This window comes from Paralichthys olivaceus, chromosome 1, assembly GCF_024713975.1.
Source record: "Paralichthys olivaceus isolate ysfri-2021 chromosome 1, ASM2471397v2, whole genome shotgun sequence".
Lineage (NCBI taxonomy): Eukaryota > Metazoa > Chordata > Actinopteri > Pleuronectiformes > Paralichthyidae > Paralichthys > Paralichthys olivaceus.
The window spans coordinates 28,799,811-28,819,036 of record NC_091093.1 but is presented as its reverse complement, the minus strand read 5'-3'; the positions used below and the strand labels follow the sequence as shown (position 1 = coordinate 28,819,036).

The window sequence follows — 19,226 nt, the reverse complement described above, 5'->3', positions numbered from 1 at the left end:
GGAAAACCACCAGACTGGACAGATGATTTAAGTGGAACTTTCTCAATAATGTCTGACAAAGTGTTGGAATCTGCAAAGTTTTATTTAGGAGCATGTATTTAAAGTTTTGTTTGAAGATCACCGAGAAAAACAAAAGGGCCCAAATAACAGAGTTACACTTGAGAGAAGAGAATATAAAAAATTACATATATATATATATATAAGCTGGACATTGAATGTTTGTGTTCCTGAACGTCACCACTCGCACGCACCCCTGCTACCTGTAAGACTAGTGGCAGGGCAGAGAATCATTAATTACCCCTGCTGCCTGTAAGACTAGTGGCAGGGCAGAGCCGTCATTCTTTACCTTCCTACCTGTAAGACTAGTGGCAGGGCACAGCAGTCCTTCTTTACGCTGCTGCCTGTAAGACCTTCCCCAGGGCAGAGCAGCTGCTGGTGCCTCAGACCGGGGCCGCTGGATCACATGATGGATGTACGCTGGTTAGCATAGCGAGCTAACGCGCTAGCGTCGGTTGTCAGAGCCGCTGTCATCGCGAACCGCGGCCGGAGACGGAGCCGCCCTCACCGGATCAGCAACTGCGTGAAAACTCCGGTAAATAGACCCGCTGCACCGTCTCCCGTCGTGCTAACGGCGCGTCGGCTAAGCTAAGCCGAGCTCCGGTTGTAAACAGGGAGTTCCTCCGGAGTGGCGGGTGGGCTGAGCTAACGCTAACAATATCGGCCTTGTTCGGACTGAGCATGAAGCTAATCTCAGCTAATCTGTTGTCATGTCTCCATCACTGCTGCGTTCAAACCCACTTCAGCACTAGCACAAGTTTAAGCTAGCTGCGGGTTTGCCCCCCCCCCCCCCCCGGCTAACTAGCAGGACTTCTAACTAACTAACTAACCAACTAACTAAGTTGGCCAGTGATGGTCGCGGCTCCGTGGTGTAAACAGCCACTAAACCATTTCAACAAGTGTCGGGTTGAACATGAAACTCGTCACGTGGGGTTAAAGTCGCTGTTTGACTCTTTTCACCGTCAACAAAGTTAACACGGCTGCGACATGACGCTGTTAGCCTGTTGACAACAACAAGCACCCGGTAGCTAACTCTGGAGGCTAATGTCTCCAGACAAAGGGCTGAGACAGTCTGATTCCTAAATCTCTGTCTTTATCCCTGGTTGTTGTCTGTGTGTCCCTGAACGTCCCTGATCCACCCACACCTGTGTCTTTAATTCACTTGTTGGGTCAGATCTCCTCCATGCTGCTGATCACACCTGCCACAGTGTGAGTCACAGTGGATCACTTTGTCTTTTAACATTCTTCATGAGCCGGAGGTGTCTCCACCCTGTGTCTCCGACCTGTGTCTCCGACCTGTGTCTCCACCCTGTGTCTCCGACCTGTGTCTCCACCCTGTGTCTCCACCCTGTGTCTCCGACCTGAGCAGAGGAACTGTGAGAAGAAGTGAAAACACAGGGTGGGTCCTCTGGGCCTTGAGGCACTGGACCGACCACTTCTTCTTCCATCGCTGTTTCTCGTTTCACTCGTGGGAACGGTCACTGTGGAGCCGGCGACTCCTGAAACCACTGACTCTTTGCTTTCACACCGACTTGTTGCTGAGTGGGTTTGTCCGGTTTTGCTTCACCGGGGAGAGTCGCATCCGCCGAGACTCTGAGAAAAGGACATTTCCCGCTCGCTTGTGCTGACTGCAGTTGTGCTATCAGGTGTACCGAGCGGGAAGTAGTACTCGTTTTTCACAAACGCTGCGTCAGCCCTGAGCACGGTGTCCGACAGTGACGGTAAATGTCACTGATGCAATAGTTTCAGGGTTTTTTTTTTATTTTCCTCAGAACAACGGAAACCATGTTTGTGATTAACATATTCATGTTTGGTGGCTTTGTCACAGAGCCTGGTGTCAGAACAGTGAGTCACATACTAGCTGGTACCAGACCAGATGGATTCTGATGCTGGTTGTCGTAACATCTCTAGTCACCACTTCCTGTCTCTGTCCTGATTGATCAGTTCAGAATCAGAAGTGCTTCATTAATCCCCGTAGGGAAATTAAAAGTGAGTGATCGTTTCACTGGATAAATTATCATTGGTCGATTCGTTACGTTCGCTCCTGATAATCTAATAAGCAGTGTGGTTTGGGGTGTCAACAAATAAAATGGTTATCATAAAGAATATTTAATTAGTTTTATGCAACAAGAACCCATCCTGTTCCGGTTTTCATACTTAGAGGATGAAGTTTCGTGCTGACTGGAAAGTTATATTCAGCTGCAGAAGGTTGTAATGAAGCGTAATGGTTTTATCAACATAGTAGATGCATACTGAACACAACATGTCATTGGTGTGTGTGTGTGTGTGTGTGTGTGAGTAATGAAACCAGGTTGTAAAGTGTAAAATAGAATCAGTGCCTTTGGTTTTATTCTGTGTTTGATTGATTTTTGTTGGTGCTTTCACTTCCAGTCATCTATGAAAACATGCTCATGGACAAAGGTGACTGACTGATAAGATGCGGGGGACATTGGACTGGAACAGAGGGATCAGGGTGGGGATGACATTAGGTCACAGGAAGAGTAGAAATGTTTTACAACCTCAGACAATTTAAATGCACCCAATAAAAAAAACTTGATACCTTTTTTGATTAGCAGACCATAAGCAACGAACCGCAGCTTCAGAACGATCAAAACCCCGACAAAAACCTTCCCTCTGCGTTGCTGACGTGACGGTGGACGTATTGATCTGTAGTTTCTCAACATGTGAATATGAACATCCGTCTTTTGCTGTTAAATGATTGATGCATTCAATCTAGATGTAGTATTGTTTTTGTGATTTTTTTTTTTTCCCCTCTCACATGCTCTGTGACATTTCTGTGAGAAAGGCTTCGTGGTGCTGGGAGTATTTCGTCATATTCACTGGAGCACGATAGTGATTTTATTTTTTAAAACAAGTGCAGAAACGTCAGGGGTCATTCTGAGGTGTCGGTGTGGTATGAGGCTGTTCTTGGTAAAATCCGCTGCCTAAATACTCAAAGTGAAAAAGGCTGGAACACCACAGCCCTGTGGGGAGTTAGGAGCCATGGATGACCAATAGTAACCTCTTGTGTTTCCTCTTTCACCCCCCCCCCCTCCTCTCTGTGTCTGTTTTCCCTCCTGTCTCCCATAGGGCATAGTGGAAAGAGAGTTGTCTTCTTTTCTACCCTCACTCTCTTCAAGATATCAAGTCGTTAAACTTCAGCCCATTGAGTCACAGAGTGGTTTTGGCATCGAGCCTCGTCACGCAAGTGAGTCAGTCGTCTGTCAGCGCGGGGACATTGACAGACTGAGGTTGTGGACTCGCGTGGGGAAGATGCATCGACGGTAAATAAGACATCGACTTCAGAGGTAAGATCAGTGGAAATCGCTGCCTGTCACAGTCACTGGAGCAGATTCATTGGATCTGAGGGTTTAGTGTAGATATGTGGTCCTTCTGGCTTTATTCATGTGTTGACTGATGTTATCTAGAGCAAGAAAACTTTTTCATTTCAGTTGTGCTAAGTGGTGAAATATAGACTTTTACAGAAATTCTTATTAGAATTTCTTTTTTTTTTTCTGTCAGCAAAATTAGCAACGTGACGGCTCAATTCTGACAATTACATTTTAAACATGTATAGAATTAGTCGTTATCCTCCTCTTCCTCATTTTCTAATAACACACAATAATAATTGCTGTCATTGAAAAATGAAACTTTACTACGTAAAGACTGCAACAATAACTTCTCAATCACTTTCTTAACTTTGCAAATTCAAAAGTTTCATGAATTTCTCAGAAAATCCCGCGTTTGTAGAATATGGGGCAGATTATTATTTCATACTTAATAAGAGGTGGACAGACATGTGTAGGATTGTTGGGCGGAGGTATACGCTCTCTCGAATAAGTGCTCTTCTACTTTATCACATAAAAACCGTGTTAGGCTTGGAAAATTGCTGCCGTTGCCACTTTAGCTTTTTCCTTCAATGTTTAATTACGAGTTTTCATTTAAATTAGTCGTCAACATAGTCTGACCACAGTTTATGGAATTTGGAACAGACGTTTGTTGTTTCCTTCATTCTTTGAAATGCATAGAAATCCAGTTGTGCAGTAAATACTACTACTCCTACTACTACTACTACTACTACTACTACTTTGACTTAAACCTGTGATCAGCTTCTGTTCGTCGGTCACAATGTGATGGTAACGAATGTTGTAGTCATGAAAAAGTGATACTGCTTGTGGTCATGTAGTATAAACCACACAAAGTCGCTTCGCTCTCTGTCACTATGTCGACTTTACTCAGTAACATAAAACAAATGGCGCAACTAGCAAGTGGCCTAAATTCACAAATCAGAGAAACAATATATATGTTGGATTAACAGTTTTACATCTGGCAGGTGAAGCTTTATCTCCTGAAACGTTACAAGAGGTTTGACTGTGTTGTTGTTCACTTGACCGTAAACAAGGTTTCGAAACATAGCGTCCAGTTTGAAGCTGACTTTATGTCTCTTCTGTCTATTGTTGCCAAACTGTGTTTCTCATGTGTTCAGTTTGGACGAGCACAGAGGAATCAAACATTTCTCAGGTTTCTGTACAGATGAAATTAAAGTTAAGCACGATGCCGTGATAGATTTCTTTCATTTTGTTTAGATTTAAGATCCACCTGTAGAGGCAGGTGTCCGTTCACCCTGATTGTGGTTGTGCAAGAGATTTCTGAATCTTTTTTTGCAGGGTGTTTAAAAATATCTGAAAACCAGGCATGAGTGTCTGCTGAGTCAGTTTCCTGAAATGCATCCATATACACCACATGACAGACTTTCATTTCTGCTTTTACAGCCTGTCTACTTGTATGCACATATTTGTAGGCCGGGTCTCAGTCAACTACAAGACATATTTGAGATATTTCCTAGTTCTGCGGTTGCTCCGCTTTTTATTCATTTAACCTCGTCTCTGTTTTAAATCTGTAGAGAAGTCCTGTCCTGTTTATGACACTGCTTTTGTATATACTAATACACAGTCTACTTTGAAGCTGTTGGTGACAGAATGTGCTCTGTCCAAGGAATTCAAATTTAAGTTAAATACAGAAGTGTTTCGTGCATCTTGACATAAATCTAAGTCGTGCACCAGTAGATACGTAACAGGCGTTTGCCAACCCGGTGTTTCTGTCTATCTCCTCGTTGGAAACAGAAGTAAAGGTAAAACGTTGCTTCGGGAGATTTTGTTTTTCTACTTCAAACCACTACATTTGCCGCATTAATCAAAAGTGCTTCTTGTTTGTGCTTCACAGGTGCACGTTGATTTCGTAATGACAAGCTGTTGTGCAGAAGATGTCCACGCTGTCTGTGACTGATATCCCAGATGTTGGTCATGGTGAGAGAAGCTTCTTTTACATGTTGTCAGTGGAGCCTGGCTCATTTATCAGTTTGCTGATATGAGCGAATAGCAAAGCTTTAATTTGACAGAATTAAAATGTGCATTTATGTTTTAAATTAGAAATCATTGCACAGTAATGTATACACCGGCCTTCACCTGCCTCTGGTGGTGGATGAACTTCTCCTGAAATCCATGACGGCTTTGCTTCCTACAGTCTCGAACAAAAGAATGGCAGAAATTCAAATACTAACCTTCACATGAATAGTATTTATTCCACGAGCTTTGTGTTTCTGTTGCGTTCCACCTCTTGGCTAGCGAACGCTAGAGGTTTATTTTGGACAGGGGCCAAAACTGATAAGGGCGAGTGGAAACTTGTGTTGGTAACGTAACAGAGCGACGTAACGAGCTGTTTGATGATGGTTTTTAAATGTGTTAGTGTCTCCTCCGTCAGATGAGACTAAGGTGTTTGAAGGGGCCTCTGAGCTGCAGCTGGACTGCATGGTTGAGGAGAGCAGCAGAGGCACCACAGTGAAGCCCGGCGGCCTGCTGTCGCTCGCTGACCTCTCCCAGCCTGATGACTTCCATGCCCCCCCTCGCAACGGCCCTTCTCTGACCGAGATGAGCAGCCCCCTGCCGGTCGAGACGAGCGACATCAAGCTGGATCCAGCTGCAGGGGACACGTCCGGCAGCAGCATCGGTGAGAGTGGAGAAATGGCTTCAGTGTACAACTTGAGCTGAGGTTACACTTGAATCCTTCTGTTGTTGAAGTCTTTCAATAGTTTTCTTTAAGAAAATGAATGAATACTGCATATTTAAACTAAAATACACAGTACACATCATGTTTAGTCACAAACATCTTAAACTTGTATTAATGACGCTTGAGCTCAGACTGGATCGTTTCATTATGGACGTTTCTATTTAATTTCCCTCTTAGATGCAGAACAAGGTTTTCTTCTTTGACTCCAAGTTTCATTAAATCTGTTAATATCTGTTTAATACTGACACTTAAAGCTCCAGTGTGTAAGATTCAGGTGAAAGGGAACTAATGGCAGAAATTTAATGTAAATAATAATCCTCATGATGTTTTCACGAGTTCGTTTCATCTAAATTGTATGAATTGTAATTTTCTTTACCCCAGAAAAGACCCTTTATATTTAAATAAATTAAAATTCTACACACTGTACCTTTAATAACTTACTGACTTGTGTACAACCTAAAATATATTTCACAGGATTTTATCAGGTTGTACAAGTACACAGGGAGCAGTGGTCTTACACATGTTAAAATAATTCGTTCATTTAGGTTTGTTTTAATAATTGCTGCTTCCGTTGCACCTTAAAATTGTTCTTTTTATTTTTTAAGAGAAATATTTTGGTGGTCTGTATAGTTTGTAATGTCTCCATGTGTTGTACTTCTGTCTCAACAATACAAGTATTAGCACGCTGTAAAAAAAAAACAAACTACTGCTTAATCACATTACCGCCTAAAATAATGTCTTTACCTGTAATGATCTGATATGATCTCTCACCTCAGATGGTCAGCCGGTGAAGAGAAAGAAGGGTCCTGCTCCGAAGATGTTGGGCAATGAGGTGTGCAGTGTCTGCGGTGACAAGGCCTCGGGGTTCCACTACAATGTGTTGAGCTGTGAAGGCTGCAAGGGCTTCTTCCGACGCAGCGTCATCAAAAGTGCCCAGTACTCCTGCAAGAACAATGGGCGCTGTGAAATGGACATGTACATGCGCCGCAAGTGCCAGCAGTGTCGCCTGCGCAAGTGTCGGGAGGCGGGCATGTTGGAGCAGTGTGAGTTGTCCGTTCACCGAATGTGTCAAAGAATAAAAAAATTCCACTGCGATTGAGCTTCGGTCCAGAACGTGCATCCTCTCTGACCTTCAGGTGTCCTCTCCGAGGAGCAAATCAGACTCAAGAAGATGAAGAAGCAGCACGACGACGAGACGGCCCGCACGTCCACCGTGGTCACGCCCACACCTCCGCAGGAAGCGGCCTCGCTGGATCCTCAGCAGCTGGAGATGATCGAGAAGCTGGTGACCATGCAGAAGCAATGCAACAAGAGATCTTTCCTCGAACGACCAAAAGTCACAGTAAGTGAACGTCTCCAGGAACAGACGCTGCATTTGCGCAGGTATTTAATTTAACCTGGCAGCAGCAGCAGCAGAAGAAGAAGAAGAAGAAGAAGAAGCCATAGCTGCTATATAGACGACCTGTGTGTTCATGTGCGCAGGCTTCAGTCGTTAAAGCACTCGATGATTTGAATATTCTGTGGCTGCTGCTTTCAAAACATATCAGAGGAATGTTTACTCCATTTGAACCCATCCATGAATGTGCTTGTTAACGTTTCTTTTTGTGTGTGTGTGTGTGTGTGTGTGTGCATCAAACAGCCGTGGCCACAGAGTCAGGACTTGCAGAACCGAGAGGTGCGACAGCAGCGGTTCGCCCACTTCACCGAGCTCGCCATCATGTCAGTCCAGGAGATTGTGGATTTTGCGAAGCAGCTTCCTGGTTTCCTGGAGCTCACGAGGGAGGATCAGATCGCTCTGCTGAAGACGTCCACCATTGAGGTTCGTCGTGATTAACTTAAGCTTGCACCAATTGATTTCTCCATCCCGACACTGACACCTGGGCTTTGAGGCATTGGCCCGATTCCATGCCAGTGTTTAATTAGTAATTTATTAGGCTTCACTGTGTGGAAGAGACTGGAGTCGTTCTTTTGAGTAACGTTAGAATGGACGTAGCTGTAAAACTAAATATAACAAATAACAGAACGGTTCTTCATCCTCCTCAGATCATGCTGCTGGAGACATCGCGGCGGTACAACCCTGCTATTGACAGCATCACGTTTCTGAAGGATTTCAGTTATAATAAGGAGGATTTCGCTAAAGCAGGTGAATTTTACTCATTTGAGTTCGTGGACGATTTGAATATTCATCACTTGTATCACTCAAACTGAACTCTTTTTGTTTTTAAATGCTACTAATGAAGTTTGAGCAGCCGTTTTAAATATACACCTATAATTTAGAGGCGCTCACTCTTGTTCTGATGGTACTGGTGAGTGTGTATATAAAACATTTGTATCTCTCAGGGCTGTAACGATCAAATCAAATCCACGGTTAGGTTTCAAATAAGTACGTTCACTCTGCTAAAGACACAGTGAACGACCGCACCCCTCTCTCTTCTTTTAAAATAATCTCTCTTGTTTCCCTGTGTCTCTCTCAACCTTCTCCTCCTCAGGGCTTCAGTTTGAGTTCATCAACCCCATCTTTGAGTTTTCAAAAGGAATGAATGACCTGCACTTGGACGAGGCCGAATACGCTCTGCTCATTGCTATCAACATCTTCTCTGCAGGTCAGAATTCAGAAAACACGTAATCCGCAGTGAGCCATGTTATTATCACATATAATTAAATCCAATCTGATAATCCACTTTGTTAATCTTTGTGTTTTGTTCGTTGAACTTTGTTTAGATCGACCAAATGTGCAGGATCATGATTTGGTGGAGCGGCTGCAGCAGCCCTACGTGGACGCGCTGCGCTCTTACATCATGATAAAGAGACCACATGTAAGTGCTGAGTGGTTTACATAAGCTCTTCTGTCGTGACCGGCAGGATGTCAGCGTGGCCTGGTGGCTGTCATCACAACAGGCACATTGGGTCAGAGCTGAGGTTACGTCTCTGTGTTCAGACAGCTCAGTTGTGTGTCCGTTGTGTAGAGGAACTGTTTTCACTTTACTGCAGCTGCTTACCACCAGATCCTGTGTCAGGTCAACACGAGTCACTTTTCCTTTTTCAAGCCTTTTGATTGATTTTGCCTGTTTTTGCGCTGGTTTCCTCAGGATCACTTGATGTTCCCCCGCATGCTGATGAAGCTGGTGAGCCTTCGTACGCTAAGCAGCGTCCACTCGGAGCAGGTCTTTGCCCTTCGCCTCCAGGACAAGAAGCTTCCCCCGCTGCTCTCTGAAATCTGGGACGTCAACGAGTGACCGCGAACCTGGTGTCACACTCCTGTGGCTTTAAAGTCCGAGACAGACGCAGCGTCCAGCAGGGACACGGACCTTTTACCGCACGGGCCGGTCGAAGGCATCGCTGCCTCTCAGACAGACTTCTGAACAGTTTTGTGTTCATGAGAAGAAACACTTAGTTTTCTTTTGAGCCTTTTGTTGTTCTTCCTCTTGTGTAGATGCTGACATGATTGTGGCAATATTAAATACCAGCATCAGGCTCTGAAGCCATTTATCTCTGATTTAATATTTGTCGAAAGTTGTGTCGACCTGTAGTGCAGTGCTGTACTCGTCCTCTAACAGCGGCCAGAAGGTTTAGAACAGGTTTGAGCTGGTTTCCGTGTTACAGCTGAATCTTTGGTCTCACAACCGGGATCTGCAGTTGAGCAGTCGGTGGAAACGGACACAGAGTTGAGCTCCGGCAGATTCATATCTGATATTCACGTTATTGATGTTAGAGGGAAACAGAAGGTCATCTGGACGGTGTCGTGCAACGTGGTATGGCAACAAATAGTTTTTTTTTTATGATGTCTGTTCAGAAATCAAATGTGTGGTGTAGTCGCTCAGGTAAAGTAATGTGAAGTACACCTCTGGGAATCTGGGGGGGGGGGGGCTTTTTAATTTCTATGAGAGGATTAAAGTTTTCTTCCAAGTGCATAAGGGACCCTTTAGGTCATTTATAGATGCCCATAAACTTTAATGTAAATTGTATATTTATTTTCACAGGACAGAAATGTTGTGGAATGATTCCACGAGTTTGTACAATCACAAGCGCAACGCAAAGGAAACTGCGGGGGGGGGGGGCAGACGGGCCACGCCCACATTGACAGTGAAGTCTCTCAAAATGTTCTGCGCTCTGGTTCCATGAAATAAGACGAGTGTCTTCAAATTCCACGTAAAGATGAACAGTTGGTCAAAAAAAAAAAAAGGAAGTGATTCTTCTCCCTACATTCACAAAGTTTATGTTCATGAATCAAAATAGAAAAGGTATTTTTATTAACACCTGATTCATCATGTGAGATGTTCCTTTAATCCATTTCATAATTAAACAGTACAATCATTTCCATATTTTGATTGAGGCTAATCATCCTGAGTGAGAATTTCTAAGCAGCACAGTTTTAACAGGATACATATAATTCTACTACCTTTTAATTTTGATAACATATTAACGATGCTGATTCAAAAACATCTATGTCTGAATGTTCATTAGGAAAAAATAAAGGTCTACAGTCGTCTGAGTATCCTCCTTGAACATTTACTCAACGCAAACAGCTTTAACTGGTCAGGTTTAAAAGAAAATCTAGATTGGCGCGGAGCAGAGGACATCAGGAAATGAGTAGAATCATTAGAGTTTGAGTTCTAATAAATGTAACTGCAGAGATCTAGATGTTTATATTTCATTCTGTGATTTTCATGCATTTCTCCTGTTCAGTGCAAACTTGAAATGCTGCGTAACAGTCGATGAAGGAATGTCGATGTAAATACATGTGATGTTTATTCTGGCTTAAAAAAAAAAACAACCAAATCTTGACGAAGTGCTGCTGCAGCGTGTTGACGTCATTTCATCAGCTGCCCGTGTGGAGCTATTCACAAGTATCAACATTAGACTTTTCACAACCGCAGACGTCAACATTGTGTTTGCTCTGTCAAACGTTTGTCACCATTCATATGGTACCAGTCAAAAACCAGACCCTTTATATCATTGTTGAGCTTTTCAATCATTTTCAGCTTCAGTTTCTTTTGGCTTTTGTTAAATAAATTTGATTTTAACAGCTAAACTCGGACAATGATTCTTCACACGCAGATAAAACAGGACCGTCACAGGTCCATCATGCAGGACGAGGTTTAGTCTGATCTGAATTGGTCTCGTGAAGCACCCGGTGATGGATGAAAAGAATTGAGGACTTGTCCTGTTTGTTGTCGTTTATTATTTGAACTTTAAGCACCAGCATGTCTGTTTGCATCATGATTGTTTCCTAAATGATCAAATCATTCTCTAAATCGTCCCGAGCAGATATTTTTTGCACACCGCAGTGGTAGAAGCACGTGTGTTGCTGATAACAGTAACGATGACATTCACCTTTCTACTGAAGAGATCACCACAGAACTCCCACCTCTCATCATGGAGAAAGCATATCTGTGTGTTAACTGCCATTCAGTCTAACTATGATCTATATAATTGATTTTTCCCAACACCAAGATTGTTAATGGGGGTAAAAAAAAACCTCCTGGTTGGTTGATTGAATACAAACATGCTTTGTTTTAACAGTGGGGGGGGGATTCAACCTGCAGGGTCGTCACAGTTAAAACAGCTGTACGTGGGTTCCATGCCCGTGTGTTGCACTGTTCATTTAACATCCAACACTTTATCTGTAAACTTGATTTCACTCTGGTGTTTTAAAATAATCACTTGAGGATCTTTTTCATTCATTAACACACGGTGACCTGGTGAAATATGACGATGTACCTAATGAAGCCTTCCCTCTCAAAAACCTGATTTTGTTTTTATTAATAACCTAAAAATGGGAAGACATTTGTTTGTAATGGATTTTCTTAGACCCCTCTAACATCCTCATCACTGATCTTGGATTTGTTTTTGACAGATGGATCGATCATTCAAAGATTATCAGATTATTAAGTGATTTTTCTTCAGTTCTGCAAAACGTAACTTTGGGTTTCAGTGAAATGTAAAGTTTGCCTTTTGGTTTCTGGTTTGCTGTTTGAGGCCAAATACTTCAAACCACTGAATTTAAAAGTAGCTTCTGCAAGTTTTCCACCATTGCTCTAGTGACCCACAGGTCAACTGACAGAAATGTTCTTGTGTTGTACTGGAATCAAACGAGTTGTTGGCTCTGAGATCTTTGTTTCTTGGTGTACATGTTATGTTCATGATGTAGGTATCAGTTCATTTTACTGTAAGTGACATCTGATCTCATTTAATTTCTGTCCTCAAAGGGTGACACTAAACAATATTGATATATAGAAATGCAAACCTATTTTAATACTTGTAACTCCTGAAGACCTTCTGTTTTGTATGTACAGTGTAAATTAAAGCTATGCTGTAGTGCTTATATGTTTGGAACCGGAATTACTTGTTTGCCCGTCAGACTTTTAGTCGTGTTGATGCTCAGGGACTAGATTTAGATTTAGGTGCAGACAAGACCTGTTTTTATTAACACATTAAAACACAAACTCACCAGAAACATTAACACTTGAACATGCATCAAATTCAAAGTCAGCTTTATTGTCAATTTCTGCAAAACATACACAGACATATTGAGGAATTGAAATTTCTCAGACTCTCGGTCTCCTCATCAACACAGATTTAAGTACAAAACTGTAAACACTGAATAAAAAAAACAAGTCTTAATATAAGAAAATATTAGAAAAATAATAAAAGAAGTATAAGGAGAAAAGGTATAAAATATAAAATATATACTATTGTGTGCTAAAAAAAATAGCAAGAACAGTAAACAGTAAACTTGAAGTATAAAATATAAATACAAATAACAGAGACAGTGGAATGCAGTGAATGATAACAACTACTTTAAAAAATGTATTTAACGTGTACTTTGTAATTTGGTCCAATTAAAACAGTTGATTTATGATCAGTACTGCAGCCGGCCACCAGGTGTCACTGAGTGAGCGTCGTAGCTCGTAGCTAAAATAAAGAAAAAGCTTTTATTATGACTAGTTAAGTTGTAATTATTACTAATTACCGGTAAACGGGGGTTTTCTCCGGACTTTACCCGGAGGTCGTGTCTGGGAGTTAGAATGGAGGGGGAGGGGTTGGGGGGGCGGTGAGGGGGCCATGATTCTCCCAGGGCCCCACAGACGCTGGGAGCGGCCCTGTCGGATGATAAAGCAGTGAGCTCCTGGCGGAGACATCGCTGCCGCTGTCGCCGTCACCACACGGTCTGATGTCCGCCCCTGTCCGGACCGTCACCGCTCACCGCTTCCGTTCGCCCCGGACCGAGAGAATGCGCAGCTCCCTGCGGGCTGACGGTGCCGTCGGAGGGGATGTTGTGAAGGAGGCAGGTCGGAACTGACCGGAGCGCAGCAGAGGAGAGGAGAGGAGAGGCGGACACACGCCTCCCATCAGCGACACCGCTGCCCGCCGGACACACGGAAGCAGCTCGGCCCCTCGGCCCCTTCCCTCCACACCCGATGCTGCACCGCGGTCTCCACGAGAATCACCCGGACGCCCGAGCCTCTCTCCCTCCGTGACCGAGCAGGACACCCTCCAACCCAGGCCGTCGGCAGCAGCTGGCTCCGCAGCGAGCGTTAGCGGCTAACCGGCTAACGCACCCAGGTGAGGACGCTCTTCACGCCGACACCTGAGCCCCTGAACCCCGCGGCGTTTCTTCCACCCCCACCCCCCGGGGACACGTCCTCACACCCGGCACCTTTTGTTACGTGCGTGTCGTTATTCACGGGGGCGGGGGAGCTAGCGTTAGCTAGCTAGCTAGCTAGCTAATCCACCCGTGGCGCAGGAGAGCACCGAGCTAGCGGAGAGAGCGGCGCTGAGGGGAGGGATGTTCGGGGTGAGTGTCGGGGGGAGACGAGGCCTGGATCCTCGACACCGAACCTGAAAACACGGAGACACAACCCGCAGCTACACGTGACCGTCTGCCCGATCCACCGAGACACGTTAGCATCGTTAGCCTCGGTTATTAGCTCAGTTACCTTCAGCTCATCGTCTGTAATCTCTCACACACACACTGTCAGTAAAATCACCTTTCACCTGATCTGGGATCTGTCGTTAGCATTTAAAACGTGTTGGTCACTGAGGCCTGGTCTCTGTTGTTTCACTCAATGTCAAACCTGCAGGTAACCAAGTACATGTACTCAGTTACTGTGTACTAGTAGTATTTCACCTTCTACCTTCACACTGTGTACCTGTCAGAGTATTAATACATTCACTGTGTACTGAGATCCTAGTTACCTTTCAGGGTTAGACTTCATTCATTCATTCATTCATTCAGTCCATCTTTTATTGGTCACATGAACAAAATCCACGAGAAATGTGAGAGAAAACAATAAAGCGATGAAGTAAATAAACAGAAAGTCACATGTGATATGGAGAGATGGAAATATTAAGAAGAATAAAACATAAAGTGTAAACACCGCAAAGCTGTCAGTGTACAGAAAGTATGTACTCATGTAGATATTAACAATACAATATTTTAAGTTTAATATATATATATGTATATAAGTAGACATAAGAGGTGAAGGCTGCAGCTATAACTTCACATATAATAATAATAATAAAATGCTGTTTCTGGTTTTCTACTCATCAGGTTTGTGTCACTGCTCCACATCCAAATTATTCCCAAAACACAAAATGCTTTGAAGCTTCGTCTGTTACCATGGTAATGAAATACTTAGCACGACTGATTTATGCACGACCACAAAAACACCAGAACAGTCCCCGAATCCAACGTAGTCCTCCATCGTTAGTTGTCATTACTCAAAACGTGTAACGGTGGCTCATGCTCGCACTGGGACAAACACGTCCTCTGCTGTCTGTCAGTGGAATGTCCCACAGAAGGACAGATGTGGATTAACAAAAGGTTTGGGTTGCACGGTTAATTGTTAAATTACCCAGGTGTGTCTGTCATTGTCTTCATGTGCTGCACACGGAGCGCAGGTCCCTCCCTGTTCCTCATGAGACCGTACGAGCTCGACATGACGGCTTGAGTCATAGCACCCGGGCCGAATGCAGTGTGTCATCACATTCAGCTGTTACAACGCAAGTGGTGAGAAGTGTGCAAAGAGGATGTGCTGAAGAACGCATGCGTTCACGTTCGTGCAGGCTGCACGTGAACGTGGTGTCTTTAGATTCCTTGGGCTCACGTCCCACCTGCTAACATGGAGGAGGTTTAGGACATCCAGCCACCAGGGGGCGATTTAGACACTTCGGCTTCACTTTTTAAGTAAAGCTCTGTTTGCCTGAATTTCTTGCGAACCAGTTTTATTGACAGGGTAATAAATCGGTTGCTACATTTATTCAGGCGTGTAATAAACAAACACTGCGTCAGTTATCTACATCTAACAGTGAGCGTGCAGCGATCAATACTTTTATTTATCTACTCTTCATCTTTCTCTCGTTTGCGCGTCGTCGCTCAGATGAAACAAATTCAACCGCCTCCATCGCTAGTTACTGCTGGTCACTGTGACTGGCAGGAAACACTGTGAATCATATCTGTCTTCCCCCCCGCCCCCCCCCCACGCTTACATAACAAGCGAGCGCTGCCTGCAAACGACTCCGACCAGATTCATCTGTCGTGTTAACCTGCATCATCATCATCATCATCATCATCTTCCTTTTGAAGATCACACCCTGTTGTTGTGGTTCTGTTATCTGGTGTTTTTAAAGAGAGGCAGCGAAACCAAGTTCAATACAAAGCTCGCTCGCTCACTCACTCACTCGCTCACTCACTCACTCGCTCACTCACTCAATACAACCAGTGAAGTGGTGAAGTCCTTCCGTCCTCATCTAAAAATAATGATGTGTCCTCTGCCTGGTCCTGCTTCATAAAATGGACATTTTGGCTTCGTACCAGGAGGCGTTTATGTTTCCAGACCTGAGATAAAAAGGTTTAGATGTGTACTCTGCTGTGATCACTTCCTGTTTTCCTCCTGGTAATTGGTGAGAATGAACTGTTTACTCCTCCAACCCTTCAACATGCTCAAACGTATGCAGAAATACTGTAGCTTGAATTGTTTTTAAAAGAAAAAAAAAAGAAAAGCTTTAAAAATAGAATATTCCCACACAGGGTCGTGTACTCTGCCTATCTTCTTAATGCAGATATACCCGTTAATGCGAAGTGACAGTTTACTGTGGCCTTCTTGTTCATTAACATGCAAAGAGCAGCAGGAGACTGTCAGGCTCGGGGTGCGCTTGAATAATTTTACCAAGTGTGATGAGCGGAGACATTAAGCCCCGTCTAAACGACGTGTTTCAACGTGAACCGCATCTTCAGATCCTGTCAGCCTGGGTACTCTTATCCTGCACAAAGGAGGTAATGTTGTCATTGCGGTGTGTCTGTCCGTTTGTCCACAGGATTATTTAAATGCCGCTGAACCAATTTCCATGAAATGTTGCGGAGGGATGGGTCGTGACCTAAGAAAGACCTGTGTTGTAGAGTTTCTGGTCCGTGTCACATGTCAACATGCATTTAACGTGTTAATCACACTTAAGATCGTTGTGGTTTGTATATAATATAATTTTTTTTTTAAAATTATCTCCTATTGCTTTTGCAGCCGAAACTTAATTTTAGACAGTTTTTGAAGTCGGGCTGCTTTCAGATGCACTGCGTCTATAACAACACTGTGTCGGGATCATTTCTAATGTTAATAGTTGTTTATTTCACTTGTTTTCACATCTAATGTCAAGATAATTATGAGCCCTGTAAATCTGTCCATTTTAATGGCCCTTTTTCTATTTTATTTAATAATTTAACGAGTAAATTAAATTAAGCTTCAAGCCACTGCAAACTTGTCTGATTATTTAAAATATCACAAATGATAATATTCAGTTTTTTCCCCGGTGTGATTTTTTTTTTTTTTTTTTTTTTAAACTGTGATGCCTCTTCCTGTATGAACGGTGTAATCCCCACCCCCGCCCAGGTTTTTCAGTTGGAATGCATAACAGCTACTGACTAAATTGCAGATCCATTAGCGTATCAGCGCAGGAGTAACAGCCCCGAAGAGACGGAGAAAAGCTGCTCTCAGTGTTTGTGTTTCAGGGTGGAGCTTCTGAAGCACGACCTCATGTGGCATTTGTTTGTCAGAGCGAAGGCACAGAGTCGATCCCGTCTCTGTCCATTCTCTCTCCCTCCAAACGTGTGTTTTACATCTCTCTCTAAAGTGAGCTCGTCCTCACAGATAAGCTTTAACGCCTTTTCCCCCTCTCGAGCTGTGACAGATATCATAATGTCTTATTATAACGTCTGTGTGACATAACAGGATGTGTGAAGTACGATAGAATCCACTGAAACGTTTGGTTCCTCCACAGTCTACAGACTCAGGAGTTAGCGGCCACGTGTTTGTGTCCGTCCCTCAGAATCAAAGAGCCACAACTTATTAGCAGAACCGCCATTTTGCAGCAGCGTGTAACAATCACGCCGAGTGAAATCTGTTTGTGGACGTGACAGCTGGCTGAGTCCCTGCTGGTGTAAAACACAGTGGTATGAACAGCAGGTAACTGACGGGCAGAAACAAAGCAGATGGTTTCTTATCATCCTGACCTCTGACCTCCTTTTGTGGGGGAGTGTACGTCAGTAAACGTCACATTATTGCAGCTTATAACAAAACATGACGTGTCGGTGGGAACGAATGAATGATTGTGTCCCCGCAAATGGTTTGAGAGCTGAGTTGAGCCCATCACATCCCCTCCCTCCCTCCCTCCCTCCTCCCTCCGTCCGGGTTTGTTTGTTTTTGAACGGAGTTGTTAATTCATCCTAATCTCCTCATCAAGAGTACACACTCTACTACAAGAGTACCCCCACAGAAAACTGCTCAAGCTCCTGAAACACCTCGAGTGTGGTTGCGCCGATGCTTCCACGGTGAGACACGCCCCCTAACATAGCCAGGCTAAAGGGCCCATGTTGTTCACCTGTAATTTGAGGTGTTGGTTCCCACAAGATGATATATCAGTGGTTTAATGTGTTTCTGCCTCTCTCTGCAGCACAGGCTGTCTTTCACCTGCCTCATTAATTATTTATGAACAAGCGACCAGGCCAGTCGGAGACATACGGTAGCGCTCGCTGCTTCGCTGACTGCACCCGACACGTGACACGAGACAAATATTATATATGACCTTGTTTTGTGTCTATGTTTAATGTCATGACGCTTCGAGGGCTTGTTCCTGTCTCATGTTTCTAGTTGAACATCTCGAGGACTTGTTGGTTTCATATTGACTGAAGCTAAGGGACGTGCTCGCCCTTCATCACCACCATCATCATCATCATCATCATCCCTTTATGTAAATGCTTTGGCTCAAGAACTCAGCAGATCGGCCTCGGTTCATGAATTGATGGACGTGAATTTCAGTGTTGCCAAGTTCACGGAGGAATAAATGGAAATTGACTGTTGCTGTTGAGAAATCGGATTCTGCTTCAGAAATCAATGTGAACGGCCGAGCAGCAGCTGGAGGAGGGTCAGCGGAGAACAAACCTGACCCGAGTGTTTTTATTTTATCTCCCCATAATTCAACCGTCGTCTCAATTTCATGATACGTTACGCCGATTCCCCTGATAGGAGTTGTATCCAGAATCGAACACGAGATGCTTTCTTCCGGTGCATGAAGTTACTGTTCAGAGAGCTGTTTGAGGCAATATGGAAGGAGAGCTTTGTCTGAAAAGCAGAGAGGGAAACCGGAGAGCTCGTAAAATCGCTTTGTTCACTTGCCAGAGGAAAAAAAGCTCTTTAACTGGGATCGTGCTGAATTATCTCCGGACAAGACGATGTTTTCCATCGTTGATCTGAATTTTATTTCTTGGAATAGTCTGCGTGGTAATATAAACAACAGTTTAACCAAAATATATTACAGCTTTTTAACAAGGAATTGAAACAGCAATTGTGTTCCAATTCAAAGCTTAGAAATTACATCCAGATGAAGTATGGCTGTTATGCTGAATCATACATGAAATTAAATTTGCAGAGAATACAGAGGGCTTTATGTGCTCGGTTCAGAGCTGGTGCTTCGCCACCGGCAATTGACGTAGACAGATATAAAGACTTTCTCTTTCCTGCCGTGCAACGTGTGTGTGTGTGTTGTTGTGATCTTATTGAGGATAAATTCCATTTTGTATTTCTTTGACCGACCAAAGGAAATATGTGTTT

At 43.7% G+C, this 19,226-nt stretch overlaps 2 protein-coding genes across 45 annotated transcripts in view; both read left to right on the top strand.

Annotated features, from left to right (window-relative positions):
* Nucleotides 1-265: 265 nt before the first annotated feature.
* nr1h3 (nuclear receptor subfamily 1, group H, member 3) lies at nucleotides 266-11,155 on the top strand. 2 transcript variants are annotated; one of them, XM_020099492.2, is made up of 11 exons: nucleotides 266-592; nucleotides 3,148-3,365; nucleotides 5,281-5,363; nucleotides 5,818-6,063; nucleotides 6,900-7,166; nucleotides 7,260-7,465; nucleotides 7,763-7,942; nucleotides 8,167-8,266; nucleotides 8,613-8,726; nucleotides 8,845-8,939; nucleotides 9,213-11,155. In XM_020099492.2, the coding sequence occupies exons 3-11, from the start codon at nucleotides 5,321-5,323 to the stop codon at nucleotides 9,357-9,359; spliced, it is 1,398 nt and encodes a 465-aa protein (XP_019955051.1). In that variant the 5' UTR covers nucleotides 266-592; nucleotides 3,148-3,365; nucleotides 5,281-5,320; the 3' UTR covers nucleotides 9,360-11,155. The 2 variants fall into 2 exon arrangements, with proteins under 2 accessions (XP_019955051.1, XP_019955047.1); XM_020099488.2 differs by having other exon boundaries at nucleotides 379-592; nucleotides 5,803-6,063.
* Nucleotides 11,156-13,152: 1,997 nt separating this feature from the next.
* The window catches only part of madd (MAP-kinase activating death domain), a 42,831-nt gene continuing 36,757 nt past the window's right edge, over nucleotides 13,153-19,226 (top strand). For 6 of the 43 annotated variants that reach the window (XM_069529475.1, XM_069529493.1, XM_069529625.1 and 3 more), the window contains exon 1: nucleotides 13,156-13,689. The gene's annotated coding sequence lies outside the window, so the exon portion shown is untranslated. Of the gene's footprint in view, nucleotides 13,690-19,226 lie in introns of all 43 variants that reach the window. The other 37 variants (XM_069529558.1, XM_069529521.1, XM_069529595.1 and 34 more) reach the window with 17 other exon arrangements.